At 39.3% G+C, this 21,012-nt stretch overlaps 1 protein-coding gene across 4 annotated transcripts in view; it reads left to right on the top strand.

Moving 5' to 3' along the window:
• The window catches only part of SORCS1 (sortilin related VPS10 domain containing receptor 1), a 317,456-nt gene that overhangs the window by 173,219 nt on the left and 123,225 nt on the right, over positions 1–21,012 (top strand). For all 4 annotated transcript variants that reach the window (XM_080403463.1, XM_080403462.1, XM_080403461.1 and 1 more), the window contains one exon: positions 9,504–9,662. In XM_080403463.1, the coding sequence (XP_080259589.1) occupies positions 9,504–9,662 (159 nt within the window). The remainder of the gene's footprint in view (positions 1–9,503; positions 9,663–21,012) is intronic.

The raw sequence follows: 21,012 nt of genomic DNA, 5'->3' as shown, positions 1-21,012 counted from the left end.
TGCTGTAACAGTTAGTAAAATCTCTCATACTTTTAGTATTCCAAAGCCTTTCAACAGAAAACTTTGTACAGAAGAACTACTGATGTCTCATGTATTTTGTGATAACTTCCACATATAGATGCATGCTGTTTTCTGGCTAAGTGTAAAACAGGGAGGCAGACATATTCCTAAGGTAAAAACTTTCTTCCAAAATTTCTTCTTTTCCTTTTGAGATTGTTTTGCACTTTCACTAAATAATGGTATTATTCTGTACAACTGAAGAGGCAATCAGCAGATTTTTGGAAGTGACTGTTTATTTCCCTGGCTGAGGCTTGGATAAAGAGGAGTTATACAGTGTTTGTTTTATTTTTTTATGTTGCTGTTGATACACACATTAACTTTTTCTGTCTGGTAAAAGAAAGCCAGATGATTCCCACACGTAGTAAAAACCAGAACTTTCATTGTCTGCTTTCTTTTGCAGTCACTTTTGGCCTGTAATGAACTTCTTTGCTAATACAGAACAGGTAAATGGATTCATTTTTCCAGCCACTAGCCAGCTTTTTATTTCAAACCACATTCATCAAGATGCCAAATGCAGTTCTCAACAATTCTGTTAGGAACAGCATACAATCCTAGCTTTCAAAAATACTGGCAGGTGATAATTTTTCTCTCTTAAAAGATAGTCCTTTGCCATCTAGTATTCTCCTGACGAGACTGTCTTATCGCTCAATGAGTACTAAATCTTTCATGTGTGCAAACAAGATGAATTCACCATCTGAACCCTTTACCACATCATTTCTCTTACCTTTAAACAGACAAGATTTGAGGAAGATGGTAGCATCCTAGCAGTTATGGACCTTCTGTGAGTTCTTGGGGCACATGAGGCTAGAGTTTCCACCATCCAGGTCTGGACTGAGTCTGAATTTAAATTACACTGTCTAGTAAGCATGAGTATAGTTTTATTTGGGGGAGATATGGAGTGTGTTACTCTCCCTATCAGCAAAGTGGAGACTGATTTAATGAGTTTCAGTTATGTGTCTTTGTTGAATAAGAACCTTTTTATTCTTAAGTCACTGAGTTATAGTTGCAAAATAACCTGTCCACAGAACTTTTCCTTCTATTAAAGTGGTCATTTCTACTTTTTTTGAGACCATTCCAAACCAGGTCATCATTCAAAGGCAATTTTTTCTTTTTCTTCAGTGTTGAAAGTGTAATTCTGTCACTGAAGTCTTTTCTTTCCCCAGAATTACTGCACTTTCTGAGTTAACAAGAACTTCTGGCAATAAAACACTTCATAGTGCCTTGATTGAATTATTGGAGTATTATTTTAATGGTATCTTAATGAAATTGCTCAGCAACTAACCTTGTTTTTTAGTTGGCGTTAGAGACAGCTTCAAAACTGTCAGCTCTAGCTCATTTCATGGTTTCATTTAGGTGCTAATACTATTAGCCAATTTATTTTAAAGTGGTGACTTGAGCCAAATTTTGGTGGCATTACTCACGAGCACAATTCTACAGCAGTTGATGTTAGCCCATGAGTAAAGCTTATTAAACTTCACAAAGACTTCAGTCTCCTCTTTCTCCGTTAATAGCCAAATAAATGCTTGAGTTACTTCTTTTTGCTAATTTTGTCCCTAATTTATTTGCTCTTGAAACCACTTACTGCTTCCAGCAACTCAGTCCTGTAAAAGGAGTTAGTCTAATTTGCTTTGCCATTGTCTTGCATTTATTTCACAATGTCATAGACAAAGCAGATCCTTTCTTTGGCGTGTTTAATTTTATTTCTTATTCTAAGTCTTGAAAAAGCTTAAGCAATGCACTAGTTCGATTAGTTAAAAGCAGGGCATGTTGCTTTAAAATGCATGTGTGAATCACTGTATCTGGAGAATCAGCTTCTTTCTTCACACAATCTTCATGCCTTGTAAATGGCAATCCAAATTCAGAAGTGATATGTAAAGTGGCAGAAATTACATTTCATTATGCTGGGACTCCATAGCACTGATGCTCTTGCAATCAGTTACCATGTAAAAAAAAACAAACCCCACAATCCTCTAAAGTGATGCAACTAGCATGCAGAGAAACTGGAAAAAAATGCAACTGTTCGGGGAATTTAATTAGGGAATGCCCTGGTTTTGTTAAGAGTAGGACATTTCTAGTTTTCCTTTCTGATTTCCTCTCTTGCCTTACTTTACTCTTACGTTTTCCTGTGAGAAATGTCACTTGTTCCATGTGTGTCATCAGTGTTGAGTCTATGCATGAAGCATGTAATAGGTGAGGAAGGTGAAGGTTCTTTCAGTAGATTAAACCCGATTTGCACTTTCATCCCTATTTCTTGTCAGGTGATATAACTCAGATCTGTTGATACCTCAGAAGTGAATAAAAGAACATGTGAATCTATGAAATGTATTTGTATTTTTTTTTCATACCATTCTATTTCACTGACACTATGCTCTTTCCTATAAAATGTTAGGGAAAAGATGGTCCAAGCAGAGATATACTGGGCTAAAATAAAAGAGCAGTTCTGGACTTGTTTTGCCTAAGCCACTGAATGTAGCACTTAGGGCAGTTGTATAAGGATCACATTTCCATTTGTAGAAGCAAAATCAGAATTCTTTTCTAAAGCATTCCTGGGTTTCTTTGTGAGGATGGCAAAAATCCTCACAATTGTCAAGGGAAATTTGCCTCAGGGGAGTTAGCACTAAAAAAGGGGTGAAAAAAGTGTGCATTGTTTAAAATCTATAAATTATGGTTGGTTTTCATTTGTCACTTTTAGAAAAAGCAAATCAAGTTTCTCCCTTTTCAGAGGGTGGATGATTAATAGATGCCTTGAATTTCGTTGCAAAAGCCTGTGTTGACTTTATTGACTTTTTTTACAGAGAAAAAACTGAATCAGTCTGAAGCATCAGGAAGTGCAGCGTGTGCTTGCTGTGCATGGTGTGAGTAGGCAGATTCTGATCATTGCTGAGCGCTGAACTGAACAGAGAGCAATTACTTTTGCTGGACAGAAGTAGAATCTTGGCTTATCCTCATTCTTCATTTAGGTTTAACATAAGACGACAATAAACCAGACCAGAAGTACTCTGAGATTGGTCTCCCTTTACTAAGGGCCTTTGCTGGAAGTGAGAGGCAGGTATGTATGCCTCCCTACTCCTGCGTTAATAGCTTTATTCTGTAATGGTGGAATCAGAGGTAGTTTAAAAACTGACAAGATAAAAATGATGGGCCCAATTCTTCACATAAGTTGCTAGATCAGCCCGCCTGAGCTGATAATGTGGTTACCAGTTATTTTCATTCACTCTCCAGTGACGTACGTAAGGACAGCCATGCTAAACCAGACTGCCATCTTAACTAATTGCACTCTCTGTTGAGAGGGAAGTGTTGGGTCAGGGAAGTATATAATGATATTTTCCTATATATTTTCCCAGAATTCAGAATCAGTGGTTTAGATTCCTCAGCCAACAGTGATATTTTTGAATTGGTAGGAGTTTTTTATTTTCTTTTTTTTCCTCCAGGAACATTATCTATTAATTTTTCCTATTCATATAAACTTTTTGACATCTACAGAAAACTATAGCAAGGAGTTTCATGGTTTAACCGGGCCAAAAAACACAGAATCGTAGAATGGCTTGAGTTTGAAAGGACCTTTAAAGGTCATCTACTCCAGCCTCCCCTTGCAATGAGCAGGGGCATCTTCAACTAGATCGCATTGCTTAGAGACCCATCCAAGCTGACCTTGAATGTTTCCAGGGATGATGCACCTACCACCTCTCTGGGCAACCTGTTTCACCAACCTCATTCTAAAAAATTTGTTCCTTCTATCCAGTCTAAATCTGCCCTCTTTTAGTGCAAAACCATTACCCCTTGTCCTATCGCAACAGGCCCTGCTAGAAAGCTTGTCCCCATCTTTCTCCTAGACCCCCTTTAAGTACCGGAAGGCTGCAAGAAGGTGCTCCTAGAGCCTTCTCCAGGCAGAACCACTCCAACTCTCTCAGCCTTTCCTCATAAGAGAGGTGTTCCATCCTTATTGTTCTTGTGTCCCTCCTCTGAACCTGCTTCAGCAGGTCGATGCCTTTCCTGTGCTGAGGATTCCAGAGCTGAACGTAGCACGCCAGGTGGGGTCTCACAGGAGCTGGATAGAGGGGGAGAATCCCTTCCCTTAACCTGCTGGTCACACTTACTTTGATGCAGCCCAAGATACAGTTGGATTTCTGGGCTGCAAGCATACATTACTGGGTCATGTCCAGCTTTTCATCCACCAGTGCCCCCAGGTCTTTCTCCTCAGGGCTTCTCTCAATCCCTTCATCCCCCAGTCTGTATTGATACCAGCGGTTGCCCCAGCCCATGTACAGGACCTTGCACTTGGCTTTGTTGAACCTCATGATATTCACATTGACCCACCTCTCAAGCCTGTTGAGGTCCCTGTGGATGGCATCCCATCCCTCAGGCATGTCAACCACACCACTCAGCTTGATGTTGTCTGCAAACATGATGAAGGTGCACTCAATCCCAATATATGTCATTGATGAAGATATTAGACAGTACTGGTCCCAATACAGACCCCTAAGAGACACCACTTGTCACCAGTCTCTATCTGGACATTGACCTGTTGACTACTACCCTCTGGATGTGACCATGCAAGCAGTTCCTCATCCACCAACCAGTCCATCCATCAAATCCGTATTTCTGATTTAAACAGAAGTTGTTATGGGGGACCATGTCAAAGGCCTTAGAGAAGTCCAGATGGATTACATCCATATCTCTTCCATTGTTATGGCCTCACGTGTGTTTTGTATCTCTGTCTTGATAATTTCATTTGATGCTTATGAGTTTTGTATTATGACAGAGTGAATAATTGTTATCTCAGCGTTTCCAGGACATTCATAGTTTTGTAGACTTTGGTCAAATTGCTTCTCATTTATGTCTTTTGGAAGTTGAATAGTTTAGGGTTTTGCTGCTTGTATGAAAAATATTTCATAGTTTTCTTTGATTACCCTTATAGCTATACCATGTTTTCTACTATAGTGCTTTTTTTTTTTTTTTTCCTCCCAAGATGGAGGATGAGAATAGCAGCCAGTGTTAAAATTGTGGGAACTCTTTACAGTGGCCTAATAGCATTATTTGTTATGCTGTTTAATTCTTTCCTAGTAATTCCTATTGCTGTAATGAGTTTTTTTGATAGGATCTGACAACTGAGCTTCTGTTTTCACAGACCTTTTCACAAAATAACCCTAACTCCTTTCCTGAAAGGAATTACTTATTCGGAGCCTGTTGCTCTGTCTATTACACTGAGGTTGCTTTTCCTCATCTGTATGTTTTTCTTTCATACATCATCACTGAATTTCACCTGTCCTTTTACTGCTTGAGTACTGAGTATTGTGAAATCCTTTTACAGATCTTCATAGCTGGCTTTTGTTTTCATCATTCTGCATATCTTACTGCCATCAGCAAACTTTGTCACCTACCTGTCCTTCCTTCTTTCCAAATCGTTAATGAATACATTGAACAGCACAAAGCATCAGGGAAATTCAAAATGAACATTTCTTTCCATTGTGGAAACTGAAAGATTTTTTCGTAACATTTGATGCTGATCTTCTAATCATAAATTAATCTATGGAAAGGTTATTTATCCCATGACAACATCAGACCCTTTGGCAAGGGAACCCCTCAAAAATCCTATTAGACTTCATCTGCTCAGTTCTCCTTCCCTACAGGCTCTAAGAATTTGGATAGATTTAAGTTGTGATTTTTATGTGCAAAAGTCATGTTGATTCCTCAGTGATGTCCAGAATATACTTGTTCAGAAACCAGTGTTAGCTGGGAAAGCAATAATATGTTGTATTAGGCACTGCAGAAACAGAGCACAATCTCTTCTTTGAGGACCTTACATTTAAGGAAATCCAACATGCTTTCTACAGTGAAATTGGATATTATAAACATAGTTCCATTCTAATCTCTTATCTTAGATATTCTTAGATATTCAATTTTATGACTTCTAAACCTAGATTCACTTTGTTACTGTTGCTGCTTTTATTTTCCATGCTTTTCCTGTTCAACATGTCTCTGCTTTTATTTTCTGTATAAGCAACTGCATCAAGTCAATGGGTAATAGACTACTTCAAAGCAGAAATTGGCTTCATTTATTTCAAAGAAAATTCTAAAATGTATTTACTCTGTATTTCATATGCTGCAACAACGAAAACATTAAAATTAATTGTACTTTCCTCCTTTCTCATTCATGCTCCAGGCAACTTAGGCAATAAAACTAAGCTAATGTGGCTGCAATAATGTTAGCATGTAGTGCAGCTCAGTGGAAGTGGGTTTGTGGAATGAAATGGTTGATGTTGAGATGGCATCTGTCTGCAATACGGGCATTTTGGAGGCAGAGGTTCTGACTTCAGAGTAGTGTTAACCTGATACTGTGAATTAACCATCCAGCAGTGGCTGCAGCACATTAGGTGCACACCTGAAATGTATATTCTGGTTTAGTTTCCTTGAAGGGGAATTCAGTTCCTGTGCTCAGAGTTCACTGTGGTATGAGCCAGTAGGTAAGGATTGGCTATAGAGGTTTCCTCACAGAATTTGGGGGATTCATTTCAGAAGCCCACTCCTGGTCTGATCTGAGAGGTTCATGTAGATTCCACAGCGTTTCCCTCTTGTTTTGACAGATTTTTCATACAGGTATCAGTTTCTGCTACTTATCCAATAAATGCTGTCTTTTGGGCTTGGAACTGATTATTTACATGCAGATATGTTGTAATTAAATTTGCTTTTCTTACCTTGTAAGAAACATGGTGCTGTCCGTGATGTGGGTAATGATTGCTAAGTCTGCCCAGTCAATTCTAACTTGTTTTGTTTTATGGCATCTGTGCAAAGTGATTTGCAGTACAGGGTACAGCAGTGGAGCAGACACCGCTGGTGAAAGCACTGAAGGTTGGTCTCACAGGTAACAATCTGGCTAGTGGCTAGAGTCATCTCTCACCTCCCTCCCCTGTCTCCCGCTCTCCGTATGCACTTGCATAGATCTGCAGCAGTTCTGCACATCTCCGCTGTGTCTAAGACACTATTGCTATTGACATATATAGCAAAACATATGAAACACTTCATATGTACAGAATGGCTGGTTGTCACAGTGCAACAGCTAAGGCTTCTGGAGACCAGAGATACCTGAAAACACAATAGTAATAGCCCAGGGTGCTAGTTAGCAGATTAAAGCCAAAGTCAGAAGTGCTGGCAAGTCTGTTTAGGCACTTAGCTTTTATTGATTGAATGGGGAATTAGGTGCTTCAGTGCCTCAACAGTTTGTCTCTTAATTCCCTTTCTAAGAAATAGAGATAAGAGCACTTTCACACTTCAGAGGAGTGGCCTGACAGAAAATGTGTTAAGGCAGTGATGTGCTTGGATGTGACAGTGATGAGGTCAGATGAGTTCCTTGTGTAGGTAGAAGGAAATATGTGAGACTAGAGTGGATCTTGATTAACAGCTTGCCTTAGAGGCACAATCCAAAGTCAATGACAAGGCTCTTATTAACTTCAGGGAGCTCAGATCAAGCCCATTGATTTGTTCTTATTTCTGCTCTAGTTGCTGTAGCCCAAATTAATGCTGTGCTGTGATATTTTCAAATACCAACATAAGCAAAGTCCACTCAAGAAGGAAGTCATAAAAATAGGAAAATCATAATGCCTGAATCATAGTACTGAATAAATAAATGTTAACATAGGAACATTGTCCCAGGAATTAGTCTGGTAAGAAAAAGGACCGACTGATGAACACCACAATTAATTTTTTGCTTCAGAAGCTGGATAGGCTACTTAGGGATCATAGATGATCTCTATATTGACACTTTGACATTGTTAATGATTTCTGTGTAGCTTCTATCATGCAATCTTCAGTTTAGAAGTCATGTTGATGGTATGTTTGATGTACTTGAAAGTGTTAAATGGAAATAAGAATGTTTAATTCTAATAATACATATTTTCATCACAAGATTTCAAAAGTAAATCAGAGATGCAAAAGGAGACTGCACCTTTATGCTACAATGGAAACATTACCCTATTTTACATTAGAGATATAGTGTGGTAACATAACAGGTTACCACTTGTAACGTAATTGGTTATAACTCAGGATATTAAAATTCAGGGATTTTGAAGAGCCCCAAACTTCCAAGTCACGGGCCAAATTATTAGCTCCCAGGGCATTTCTACAGATAGTTAAAATCCTCTGGCGGTTACCCAATAATGAAGGACATTTCCTGTGTAGATTATGTATGTATTTACACCTTCACATACAAATAGATCTTCAGCATCTGATGTCTATGAAGATTTATGGCACACTATAATTCCTAGGTTGTGAGTTAAGTTATATCCAACTCTGCCTGCCTAAATGAAAGGAAGAGAAGGAATAGAAGTGCGTAATTTTTGCAGTGCCCAAAGCTGAACAAGAATTTGCTCTGAGAAATGCCAGATGTTGATCATTTCATTTCAGGCTTGTCTAAGAACACATCAGTGTTTGCAATTTGCAAAGCAACAGCAGCACCAGTACTTTAAAAATAAAAATAAATAAATAATAAAAAAAAGATAATAATTCAAGGCTTTAATACCTTGCCAGGCAAATATGCTACAGAGCTTTTCATGTTTGTCATTCATGGTGACTCATTCCCATTCCTTAGGGCTATTACTCTGTTGCTTGCTGAAATACTGGAACGATCTCTTTCTGCTGCTCAAACCCATATATTCTATCATGTGAAGACACATAAGAGGAGTATCTCATTATTCTCTCTGATTCATCAGCAATGCAGGCCAATTAATGCCACAGTTAATGGGGAGAAGTAGCTACTACAACTGCAAGCTGTATATCTTCTGTCGTTCCTGAACTAACAGTCTTGGACAAAGCTAGAAAGCAACTTTACTGCATGGCGATTATTTTTGGTACACTACCAAATCTATATTTCACAGTACCATAGAAACTGGAGATGGAAAGAACCCAGCATGTTATCAGATGTGTTCTCCTGCCAAAGCAAGATTGCTTGTTGCAGACAGCCAGGTTATAACATGTCAGGCAATGAAACTGTCATAATCTCTGAAAATTCTGCCAGGGTCTAACAAACCTTACCATTAGAGATAATTTTATGTGCCTTTCTCCACTCTCTCCCTGTCTTTCTTAACACTTAACTTTTTGTCTGCCACTTCAATAGATCATTCATGAAGACCCTAGCAGCCCACTGTGGCTGTCTGGTAAGTTAGTAAGTTTGCACTCTGGTGTTACAAATTTCAGGTTTGATTTGTCAGATAATCTAAGTATAGCTTTGTTTAGGTCTGTTTGAATTAGTGGGAAGTATGTGTTTATATATGTAGATGAAATATACTATTTGCCTTACTGAAAGATTGGCTATGCTTAGTTTTGACATTACACTGAAACATTTTGAAATAGGCATATTTAATAAGCCTATCTGAAGTTCCTAGCTGCTTGCCTACTTTTCGATCTGACTTCTTTTCACCACTGTATTTTCATCTGTCCTTTCCATATAGATTATGCTGTTGACTGATCCAGAAGTTGAGAGCAGCTTATTAATCAGTTCTGATGAAGGGGCCACCTATCAAAAATACCGTCTGAACTTCTACATCCACAGTCTTCTCTTCCACCCCAAGCAGGAAGATTGGATCTTAGCATACAGCCAAGATCAGAAGGTAAGAATCATTGGTAGCATTTTTCTTTGTTTGCTCAGGAAGAACCTAGGGTTTCCCGATCCCTCTACATAACTGCTGCAGAGGTGAATTCTTTGGGGTGATAACCAGGACAATCTTTGGAAATACCAAATTGGTATTTCCAAGCAAGAAACATTTAGTAAGCCTCAATGTAAAGGGCAAAATAAAGAGACATTGTCACCTACTATGTTTTTGGAGCCTAGCCCTCTAGGATTGACCTGGCAGCCTGAATTTATTCATCAGTCCTGGCAATATCATGTGAAAGGCAATGTGCAGAGAAGACAGTTATGATCCTTGACAATTGGCATAACAACCTCTAATGAGGGGGTTTGGCCACTTATTTAACAATTCTCTTGCTCCAGCCTAGCACCAACTCCAAGAACAGTACAAGACACTCCTCGTTCCTATCTGGTTGGCATATTTTCAAGTAGCCTTTGATTTTCTAAGAGAAAAGTAATGGTGAATCAATTTCCTTTGAATTCTAGTTCCTTCAGTATGGGTAATCCATCAGCTGAATAAATATGCTGTGAAATTTGCCTTGATGTTTTGCTGCCCAAGTTGAGACAACAGAATGGGACTTGATTGTAGGGGACCTCATTGTTAGAACTATTTGAAAATCAGGTACATCAATATTCACAAGTCAGTCATCTTCCAGTGAAGGACTTTATAGAGCTCAATCTGTTTAGTTTACCAAAAAGCAGATGGAAGAGAAACTATATTGTTGTGCATAAATATCTCCATGGGGGAAGACAAAACATATTGGTAAGCGTTCTGACCTAGCAAAAGAGATTCTAACAAGAATTGATGACTAGTAGTCAGTCAATGGCAGATAAACTCAACTGTGAAGTAACTAGCCATTGCAGCAAACTGCTCTGAGAAATGGCAGATTTCACATCCTGACGTTTTGATGTTTTTGAATAAAACTGGAAAGAGACCAAAACAATTTGCTGAGCTCCTAATGGAGTAAAAGAGTGAAATACCTTGACACCTAGTATATAAGCCTTTCTACAAAGTAATGTAGTGGTCTGTCTTTGTTTTACATGTGATGGATCTATGAGAATCTGAATCTAACCGATAATAAAACTATTGGCTGAATAGTTTGGATTATACATTAATGTAAATATTAACATAAAAGTTTGAATTCCATGATGTTTTCTGTGTACTTCAATTAATTTTACAAACATTAAACAGCTAATTTTCCTTTAACCTAAATTAGGCTTGTTGTTACTATTACATTAAGTCTAAGAAAATAAAGGCATAAGAAAGCTAAATAGGTAGGTAAAGTTACAAAAAGATCTTGGAATTTTTGGAAGAGAGGTTCAGTCCTGTGCTTTAAACTCAAAACCAGTATCCTTCTAGGACTGCACCATAATATCCTTCCCAACTATGAGAAATGGATCTTGCCTGACTAATTCTTCCTGTAAAGGCATTTCCATGAATGTTTTTCACTCACCCCTCTCACAGCATTTTCTAGAGCGTACTGTGGCTATAATTTGTTCAGAGGAAGGTGCAGTTTAAATTATTTCTGGGTGTGTAGTACGTAATTAGACAAAGTCAGAATGTTTCCTTGCCCTTGTGGCTGTTGAATTCTCTGGATTGATATGAAACTCAACAGAATCAGGTCTCAGCTCTCTTTTAGGACCATTGGAACAAAAGTTACTGTGTGATAGTAACAGGAAATATATTATCATGAGGGTTAATGAAACTTTTGGTGGTAAATTTGTCAAGTAAAAATAGGATATAGTAGAATATGAATTTCAGCTGTTGTATTCAGCCTGCTCAGGAAATAATTCTGAATTAGAGTCCATACAGCTAATACTCATCTAATTTATGGCAGGTGTCTACCAGCAAGTATATTGTCAGTATTCCATAGGAAACTCTCACTCTTCTCCTATAGAAAACCAATCCAGATATAAGAACATAAGACCCTTTTGTGCCTCAATCTGAATTGATGGGCTTGATGTTGTAGTTGTGTGTATGGGGTGTTTTGGGTCAGAGGCTGCAGGCTGTATAGTAAAATTTCTTTGTTTTATAGCATTGATTAACAAGTTAGGTAACTTTTGGTAATTCAGTACTATAGCTGTGAGAGAAAAATCATGTAGCACAATGTCTGTAGATCTGCACCAATTAAATCAAAAATAGAATTTTAAAAGTATTCTGTATTGGTATGAGTCACAGGCTTGGTTTCTACTTGAGAGCCTAAAGGATACATTTTCTGAATTCAACAAACTTTGGCAAAGAACTGTTGTAGAGGGTAACCAACAGGCAGAGTATTAATCAGCTTGAACTAAATTAAATGTTACTCAAACTAAGGGTCAAGTTCGGCCTGTGGCTAAGTGTAAATGACTCCCATTGGTTTCATGCTTGTATATCCAAAGGCAGAATTTTCTCAGAATAATTAAGAGGTCCTGCCTGTATTTAGATAATTACAATGGGAGCTGCGGTGTAGCTTGGAACAAACAACACTGCTGTTGCAATTTTACGATCTCATGCTAAGGCTGTGTTTAAGGAAAAAGACCCCATTACTCCTTGGATTCAGGCACTGTGTGCACACTGACGAAATGTTACCCAAGGAAGCAAGGGAAATGTATCTTCATGGTAAGGAATTTACATTTTGATATCACAGACTTTGATGCCACTGAAGAGGCATTTAGGATTGTTGCAGTTAGGATTGTCTCAGTCATTTAATTTTGCTGGTGACAGTCAGGTGGGAATCAACTAGAAAACTTGTTTACATCCCTCTAGGAAGCCACAGCACTGTTGCCATCCATTTGCATCTTGTCATTGCAGCAAGTGGGACCATGACAATCAGGTGGTGAAAAGAGCAAGAGCTGGAGAGACAGGTATCACATTGGGTCTGGACTGCTTTTGTTCTCTGAAGTTGTCCGTCCAATTCAGGACTGATGAGGGCAAAGCTAACAGTTATTGCATGCCTCTCCTTGCTCAGCTGTAATGAACAGGAAATGGGTCACATAGCATCATCCCCCAATCTCTTCACAGCCCACTGAGTCTATCACTATGATAAGTACTACAGATCTTTTTTTGTTTGGTTGAATAGGGATTTACTCAGTGGTAGGGAAATGTGTGTTAACTGAAGTCATTTTATGTCCCAGTTTCTTGGGTGTTGTGTGTGGGTGAATGTGGTTAATTACTGTGGTTCAGCTGATGAGCAATAACTCATTAAGCTTCAGTGACTGGGTTGCTTTTGTTCACATCTCTCTCCCCTGTGTCTCTGCCTTGGGCAGCAGACTTGAATTACCACTGCTGACAGAACAGTCCCTTACTCAGTCATGACTTTTTCTTGCCAGTCTTGACAAAAAAAAGAGCAGCAAACCATCTGCCGCTTGCACTAATTGCTTCGTGATTGCTTTCATTGTTCTGGCTGGAAGTATAATTGTTACATGGCTGATTCTGACCACTTAAGTGCAGAACTACTGCATGCTTCTTCCTAACAGAAGTTACAAATTGGGAGAAAACTTCAGACACAGTAAAGCCTTGCTGGTGAGGCAAAAGCTTGTTGGAGGTCTTGTATGTGTGAGCTCTCGTGGGTTTAATCAGCTTGCTTTTAGGATGAGGAGCCGTATTTTATGGGAGTATTGCTTATGTATTATTATGTAATCTTCAAAAGTGATTTGCTGTGTAATCAGAGGGTGGGATGTAAGAGCCTCTACTTCATGTGGAGACATCTTCTGCTATTCAGATGGGTCAGACACACAGAGGAATGGTTAGTAATCAGCCGTGAATAACAGCTCTTTGGAGAGATGAAATACAGGTGAAATTGGGAAACACAAGTCAGATGGGCAAAATGCAGGGTTGTAATTGCCCAGCTCGAGAATAAATGTGCAAAGGCAGTCAAGCAGTAAAAGGCAGAAACAGAGGCTGAGAAAGCAGGTTTAAAATGGAGTTATTGTTGTTGCTTCTCCTTTCTCATTTTAAATGAAGAGCAAGGTGCCCCATACTAGAGGAGCTCTGTCAGCTCAGTACTAGTAAATGAAGAGGTTTACATTTAACTTTTTTTTTTCCCCCTTACCTTTTTCATTTTTGGCCTTTCCCAAATACCTGATTCCATTTGTCTACCTTTATTGACCACATGTCACACTGGAGATCAATGAGTTAGGGACTGATACTTGGTTGTGTAGTTGAAGTGCTGAAGTTTAGCAAATCAGGGTTCTGTTGCTTGTGGGACAATCTATCTACTGTCATGAAACCATATAATCTTCTTCATTTTCCTACAGTAAAGGAGGTTCACTCCTCATGCATTCAAGTAGAAGAGAAAGGTGTTCTTATATCAGGGATAACAGAGTATCCACTTAGAATAGATAAGGATGCATATGGCCACAGGATATTTCTATGAGAGAACAGGCCAACTCTCAAGAATACCTTCAGCCCCATCTATCTGTGTGTTTGGTCTAATGCTTGTGTCTAATGGTAAACTATCTGCCATAGAAATTGCCAATATTCACTCTTCAAGATGTGATGGACTGTTTTGGATGCACTTCATAATTCTAAAACCTTTCATTTTACTGCATTAGGACCTAACTTTGAGGGTAGCTCTGCTTGGAAAAGGGTCGGACCAGAGACCTCCAAATACTCCTTTTGATGTAAATTAGTCTGTTTCTGTTTACACCCTCTCAATTTCAGTGGTAACAGTCACTACCTACATAGACCAGAGAAGGGGGAATAATATCCAGATTTATTTTATCGGAAATTGCATCATAGGTTGTTTGTTTGTTTTTTTTTTAAACCCTGCTGTCAACATCAAGTGACATAATTTTGGGGTGTTTAGTTTCCCACACTGATGAGAACATTTAGATCACTATTCACTTGGGCTGATGTTAACTGAGGGAGGCTAATTCTGTCTAAAATTGATGGAGAGGGAAAAAGCTTCTTTAGAGTGGTAAGTTAACCGCTTTGAATCATTCTCTAGAAAAGCCTATCTCCTTTGACAGGCTACAGACACAACCAAGGAGTTAGTCTGCATAAAGCTAACATTATCCTACTTGAATAACTCCCCCTTTCCCTACGGCATTACTCCTGCAACGGTCTACATAATTTGTGTTAATATCTAGGGCACCACTAATCAACCAAGCCAGTTTTCCAGCAGACTTGATTATCTTTGGTGCGTATTGTTGAAGATGAAAAGTAATAAGGAATTTCCACATTAGAAGTTGTCCCAGCCTTTGCAATGTTGCACTTTCCTAACGATCCTAGATAGCCTTTCTGGGTTACCAGCACTTGTTCTGGGAATGGAAAGCACCTTCCACACAAAGGCCTTGTGAATGTTAACCCCTATTTTTAAGACTTTCCATTTGATTATGTTTCCAAGTAAGTGATCAGTCATGCACAGAAACATCCCCATTTGTAGCTAGGGCTGTGCACACCATTTGTGTGAAGACTTTAAGCACAGACACCCGTCAGGCAACCTGATAACACATCTTGCACATAACTCTTGGCAAATACGCCTTGCTATTGCTAGGCAAACTACTAAGCATTTGGTGTCAACAAGCATACTGAAAATAAATAAGGAAGGGACATCAAAACTATTCATCTGGCTATTTTATCGGGAGTTTTCCTCCTTTCTTCTCATACAGTCAATTCCTCAGCATTGTCTCAGTAAGAAGTATAGTGGTGTCAGATTGTATCTTTTTTTTTTTTTTTTAATTGGCCATAAGCCAGTGTACAAACTATGTCATAAAATATGGTTTCCTAGAGTACCCATTGGTCTTTTACATACCTCACAAAGCATAATGTGCTGGGGTAACAATTTAAAATGAAGAATGGAATTATAAGTGGGAGGAATCTCTAATGTTCTTTCCTCCTCTAACAAATAATAATTATTAAAAAAAAAAATAAAAATTAAACATCAACTAGCAGAGCCCAGGAACAGCCTGGCAGTCCAGAGAAAAAGGTAAAATTCTGGGCCAGGAGTGTGATCAGTGAAACAGAAGGAAAGACTTGAGCAGTAATCACTGTGCTCTTTACCACTGACTCACTCATCTTCAGGCAAATCAATACATCCTTGCTTATCCATCTGTATAAACATCAGCCCTCTGTACCAACAAACATTTTCTTTCACTGCTTTGGGATCTTTGGATGCATACTTACAGTTACGGGTAGATGTGTTGTTTATCTGCAGGAATTTCTGTGCTCTATATAACTCCAGTTTCTCTACTTCCTTGAAAAAATTACATTTTTCCTTTCCATCGGAGTTGGATAGTTCACTGGATTAGGAATAACGAAATGTAATCCATATCAATAGGTCTGCCACTGATCTCTGTGGTGTTGAGCAGCTCCCTTCACTTTTCCGTAGTTGACTCGCTTCTCCCTTCCTCTGTCTGTCATTTGTTTTGACTATACTCTCCAAAGTGTCTTTTGTGTCTACACTAAATTCACTTGAAGCCATAGGTTTTCATGAGAAACATGTAATGATAATGTAAATGCTAATAATAATTTATTTTTAATTTTAAAGGTATGCATCTGTGCATGAGAATTCTGACACTTTACTCTAAATTCTGGTGTAATAAGCCTTTTCTGTTGTGTGTTATATCAGAATGGGAAAATTTTCTAAACAAAAATACATGTATTTAATGCAGGTATCTAAGCAGTTATGAACCTGCCTAGTAAATTCACAATACAACAGAAAGCAAGTGCAGGATACCCTGTTACCTGTTACAGAGAGAGGATTTTTTTAACAGAGAAGTGAATTAACCTTGAGGATAACATACTAAGAGGAGTGGTAAATTCATCATCCCTTGGACTTGAGATTGGATGTCTTTCCCAATGATACAATCTACTTCCATCATCAGTTGTTGGCCTGAATAATTCTCTCTACTACTTGAGTTAGTGGTAAAGATTGTGCAGCATCTGTTAGGAGGAGAACAGACTGATGATACTAGTGATTCCTTCTGGCTTTAAAACATATATGCCAGGCAGATTTCTTTAAATATCTGCTGGTGAAAACGCATTCCTTGCCACTTTTTCAGTGTATGAGTTGAATGCAATGGAGACGTCATGCTAATACAGTTGCTTGCAAACTGCCACAAAACCAGAACACCAGCTGATGTGGCTTATACGCGAGCATGTGTGAGGAGTTATTGAGGGATAGGTAAGAAGAAAGCTGAGAGTCATCTCCAGGATGCTTTGGTCTGATGAACACACACAAAAGAAATTGCTGTGTTACAACCATATTGCAGAACAAGTCTACATGAAAGTAGTGTGCAGTTCATTAGCAAAAGCAGCCACAGAGCTGCAGACCTCACTGGTGTTTGAATGGGATGTGAAGCAGGTATCTGAAAGCTTTATCACTCTGATGTGTTTCCATCAGCATTCAATAAACACCAATTATTGGATAACCTTATTGATGGCTTCTGTGTGGCATGATTAATGCATTGCTGCAACTTAAAATGTTCAAAGTCTGTGCAGTGTCCTATGAACTTAATTGCTTCAAGGTTATTTAAACATCTTAATACTGGAACTTACAATTACATTAGAGATCAGGGAATTAAATAAGTATCAGGCCTGTAGCCCATTTTTGTAGCCTGGGTCATGAGTCTTACACTTTGTTCTAGGAAGCAAGTACCATGCCCGAGTTCACATTCTTTGTTTATACAAAACATACTGTTCTATTAAATTCAATGTAGGAAGAGAAAAGCCTGCCCCATTGCTCTTTTAAATGAAGAATAATGTGATTCAGGGAATAGCAGCATACCTCCCAGCCTTTGACTGCTCTGAAGAAGAAATGCCCTGTGCAGTAATTTCTTTAATGTACTTTATTTGATACCCAAGTAAGCTTCTCTGGACGCATGTTGACAACACGTGTGTGTGTCCAAGTCCCTGCTCTTTCTTTTTCATGGTTTGAGATGTCTGTAGCACCGCTGTGGAAACTTCTTTCCTACTGTGATGATTTTTTCATCCAGCAGGTAGATCCAATGAAGTAAGGGTCTGAAAGATCATAAAGGACTACTATATATTACCTATGTAAACATGTTCAATCTTAAGTCCTTACCTGGTGCACTAGCTGCATCCTATTCTGCAGACTCCAAAGAAATGCAAGAGAGACTTAAACTGCAGTACATCACCAAACTGAAGAAATCCATGTGTGTATCCTGTTGCTCTTTGCTTTCCTGAAGGTTTTATATCTAAATACGGTCTTTCACAGTGGAATATCACTTTAATAATGCCCCGTGAACAATGAGAATGACTGAAACCTTGTAGAAGACTAGAATTTCTTCAAATGCACCTGTGGTGGTAGTAAAGTACAATTTATCAGCAATGAACTTATTCAGTATAAATGAATGAGGATAATAAGAAGGACTTGCTTGCATTTATTTCAAATTATCTTGATGCATCTTCAGTAAGAGTTGTCTTTATCCAGTTTGACTCTGTTATCTTTATAGAAAGCTAAACTGTGATTTTGGAATGTTTTATTCTTTGATGAACTTGAGATAAGCTTAAAAAAACTACACTGCAGATGAGGAAAAACTGATCTCTAAAAATCTGTATGGTTCATCAGTACAATATCTATGGTTTAGGTGCACTGGTGTTTTGGAGATTTTTTTCTGTGAGTAAATTCAGTCTGAAGGGGTGATGGTGAAACACTATGAAGAGGGTTGGTTTTAATGGTCTCATAGAAGCACCAGGAAGTGTAAGAGGCAAGAAGTCAGCATATGCGAAGAAATTGTCATGAGGATTGACCAGCAGGAATCTTCTCAGGGAATTAGAGATTAATTTGAATCAAACCCAGTGCTTTCAAAGATGTTCTGAGCTAGTTTTCCAGTTGCATATGTTTTTTTAGGTCAATACTGTAGCGTAGGTTGAATTGCTTTGGTCAGATCTGTGTCCAGAAAGAATAAACGATGCTTTCATGCAAACTATAAGTGAGAGAAAGAGAGCTTTTTCTTTTGTGAATTTAAGAATAGCAAAGTTGGTAAATCCAATCAACAGGTAGACTTCGTATCATATTCCATGATAACTTGTTTAGGGGGAATTCCTTAAGTAAAAGAAAAATAATGGGAACTACCAGCTTGCTCAGCTTACTTGCCTCATGTCACTTCCAGCATGTAATTTGAATCACCTTTTCTTTAGTCAGATTCTGAATTGGTATGTGCATTATGTTTTTTTGCATGAGATGAAATTAGCACATAAAATTGAATATCCTCGTCAGCGTAGGAAGCACATGGAACTACCGCATGATTCAAGATCAGTATGGGAAGAAGCATCAGAATGAAATATTTAATCAGAATATCCAATTAGTTTAAATTCTGAATGATGAAACATCGTGGGCACTCTGGGTCACTTGTATCTGCAGCAGTTTGTATAGGTGTTAAAATAAAGCTGAAGTTATGAGGGACTCAGCAGATGACAGAAATCTTTGGTTGGGAAAATAAATCTTTGAGAACAGAAGGGATGATGGAAAGTGTAGCATAATGACCCTTCAAATGGCATTGTATCACAATTGGTGGGTCATTCAGATTTTCAGTAGTTATTAAGTGTAAATGTATTGGGTTTGCACAGCAAGGTTTTGGTAGCAGGAGGGCTACAGGGGTAGCTCCTGTGAGAAGCTGCTAGAAGCTTCCCCTGTGTCTGACAGAAGCAATGTCAGCTGACTCCAAGATAGACCCGCTGCTGGCCAAGTCTGAGCTTGTTAGCAACGGTGGCAGTGCCTCTGGGATAATGTATTTAAGGGGGAAAAAAACCCTGCAGAACAGAGATTGCAGCTGGAGAAGAGAGGATTGAGACTGTGAGAGGCAACTCTGCAGACATGGGGGGCAGTGCAGAAGGAGGGTGGGGGGACACCAGGCACCGGAGCAGGGATTCCCCAGCAGCACGTGGCGAAGCCCATGGTGAGGCACGCTGTGCCCATGGTGGAGCAGACCCCCCCCTCAGCCCATGGAGGCCCATGGTGGAGCAGACCCCCCCCTCAGCCCATGGAGGCCCACGGTGGAGCAGATCCCCCCCTCAGCCCGGGCACGGCCCACCCCCGGAGCACAGGGTGCCCGCAGGGAGCAGCTCCTGGCCGGGCCTGTGGCCCTGCGGGGAGCAGCCCAGGCTGGGGCAGGGTCGCTGGCCGAGGACCCACGCTGGGGCAGTTCACAAAGAACTGCAGCCTGTGGGAAGGACTCGTGTTGGTCAAGTTTGTAGAGGGCTGTCTCCGGTGGGAGGGACCCCACGCTGGAGCAGAGGCAGCGTGTGAGGGACTGACCCAGCCCCAGCCCATTCCCTGGACGTTGCAGGGAGGACAGAGAGAAATCAGGACTGAAGTTAAGCACGGGAAGAAGGGAGGGCTGGAGGAAAGGTGTTTTAAGTTTGGGGTTTATTTCTTATTATCCTGCTGTTATTTGATTGGTAATAAGTTAAACTAATTTACCCAAGTGGGGTCTGTTTTGCCCAGACGGTAACAGCTGAGTGCTCTCCCTGCCCTTATCTCCACCCACGAGCCTTTTGTTATATTTTCTCTCCCCTGTCCAGCCGAGGAGGAGGAATGGTAGAGTGGCTTTGGTGGGTGGGCATCCAGCCAGGGTTAACCCAGGACAGTAACCTTACATTCAAAGACAGATGTTAAAAGAGGAATGTTTTCCTGTCATCTTTTGATGATATATAGATTGCTGTGAATGTAACTTTTTGGTATGGTGACTTTGATGAATATGCAGGTAGCAAAATTACCCACTGGCTCTGGGGAGCACAGAGCTTGTTGGACCTGGGGAGGAATGGTGACTGCTCTCTGTAAGACAAGTTTGCATTTACTAGCAATATGTGGTTGATACCAGGCTTTCTTTTAGTCATCAGGTTCAACAGCCAAATAAACAATTCAACTTGTAAGAGCCATTTTTTCGTCTGGGAAAATCTCAGGGGAAATCCAGTGTTTGTAAGGGAAACAAGTGGTGCACAGTACGGTTTTATTAAAGTGTATGTCCAGGTGCAATACCTTATAAAACTGTTAACAGCTCATTTTGTTTGTTCTAAAGATGTGTTTATGTCAGAATATCTCGACTTCGTAATTCAATCAAACTCAGGTAGACAACAGGGTCCTAGAAATCATAATTTCATACCATCGGTGATTACATTGGAATGAATCAAATTTATCTGATGTCTAAAGAACATTAGACCCTCAAAGTACATATTTTAGCTACTTGTTTTGGAGTGTTTAAAATTCACATAGACTAATAATAAAATAAAAAAAAACAAAACAAAAAAAACCCCAAAAACCAACCAACCAAAAAAAAAAAACCAAACCCAAACCAAAGCCAAATAACACTGCTGGTAGATTCGAGAAAGATGAATCCTCAGTATCATTGTTTTAGCTCCATAAAAATGAGTGAAAGTCTGATGTTTT

The sequence above is a fragment of the Falco punctatus genome, assembly GCF_963210335.1.
Source record: "Falco punctatus genome assembly, chromosome: 9".
NCBI classification, from domain to species: Eukaryota; Metazoa; Chordata; class Aves; order Falconiformes; family Falconidae; genus Falco; species Falco punctatus.
Note: the sequence above shows the minus strand (reverse complement) of the source record. Positions and strands in the feature narration are given on the sequence as shown.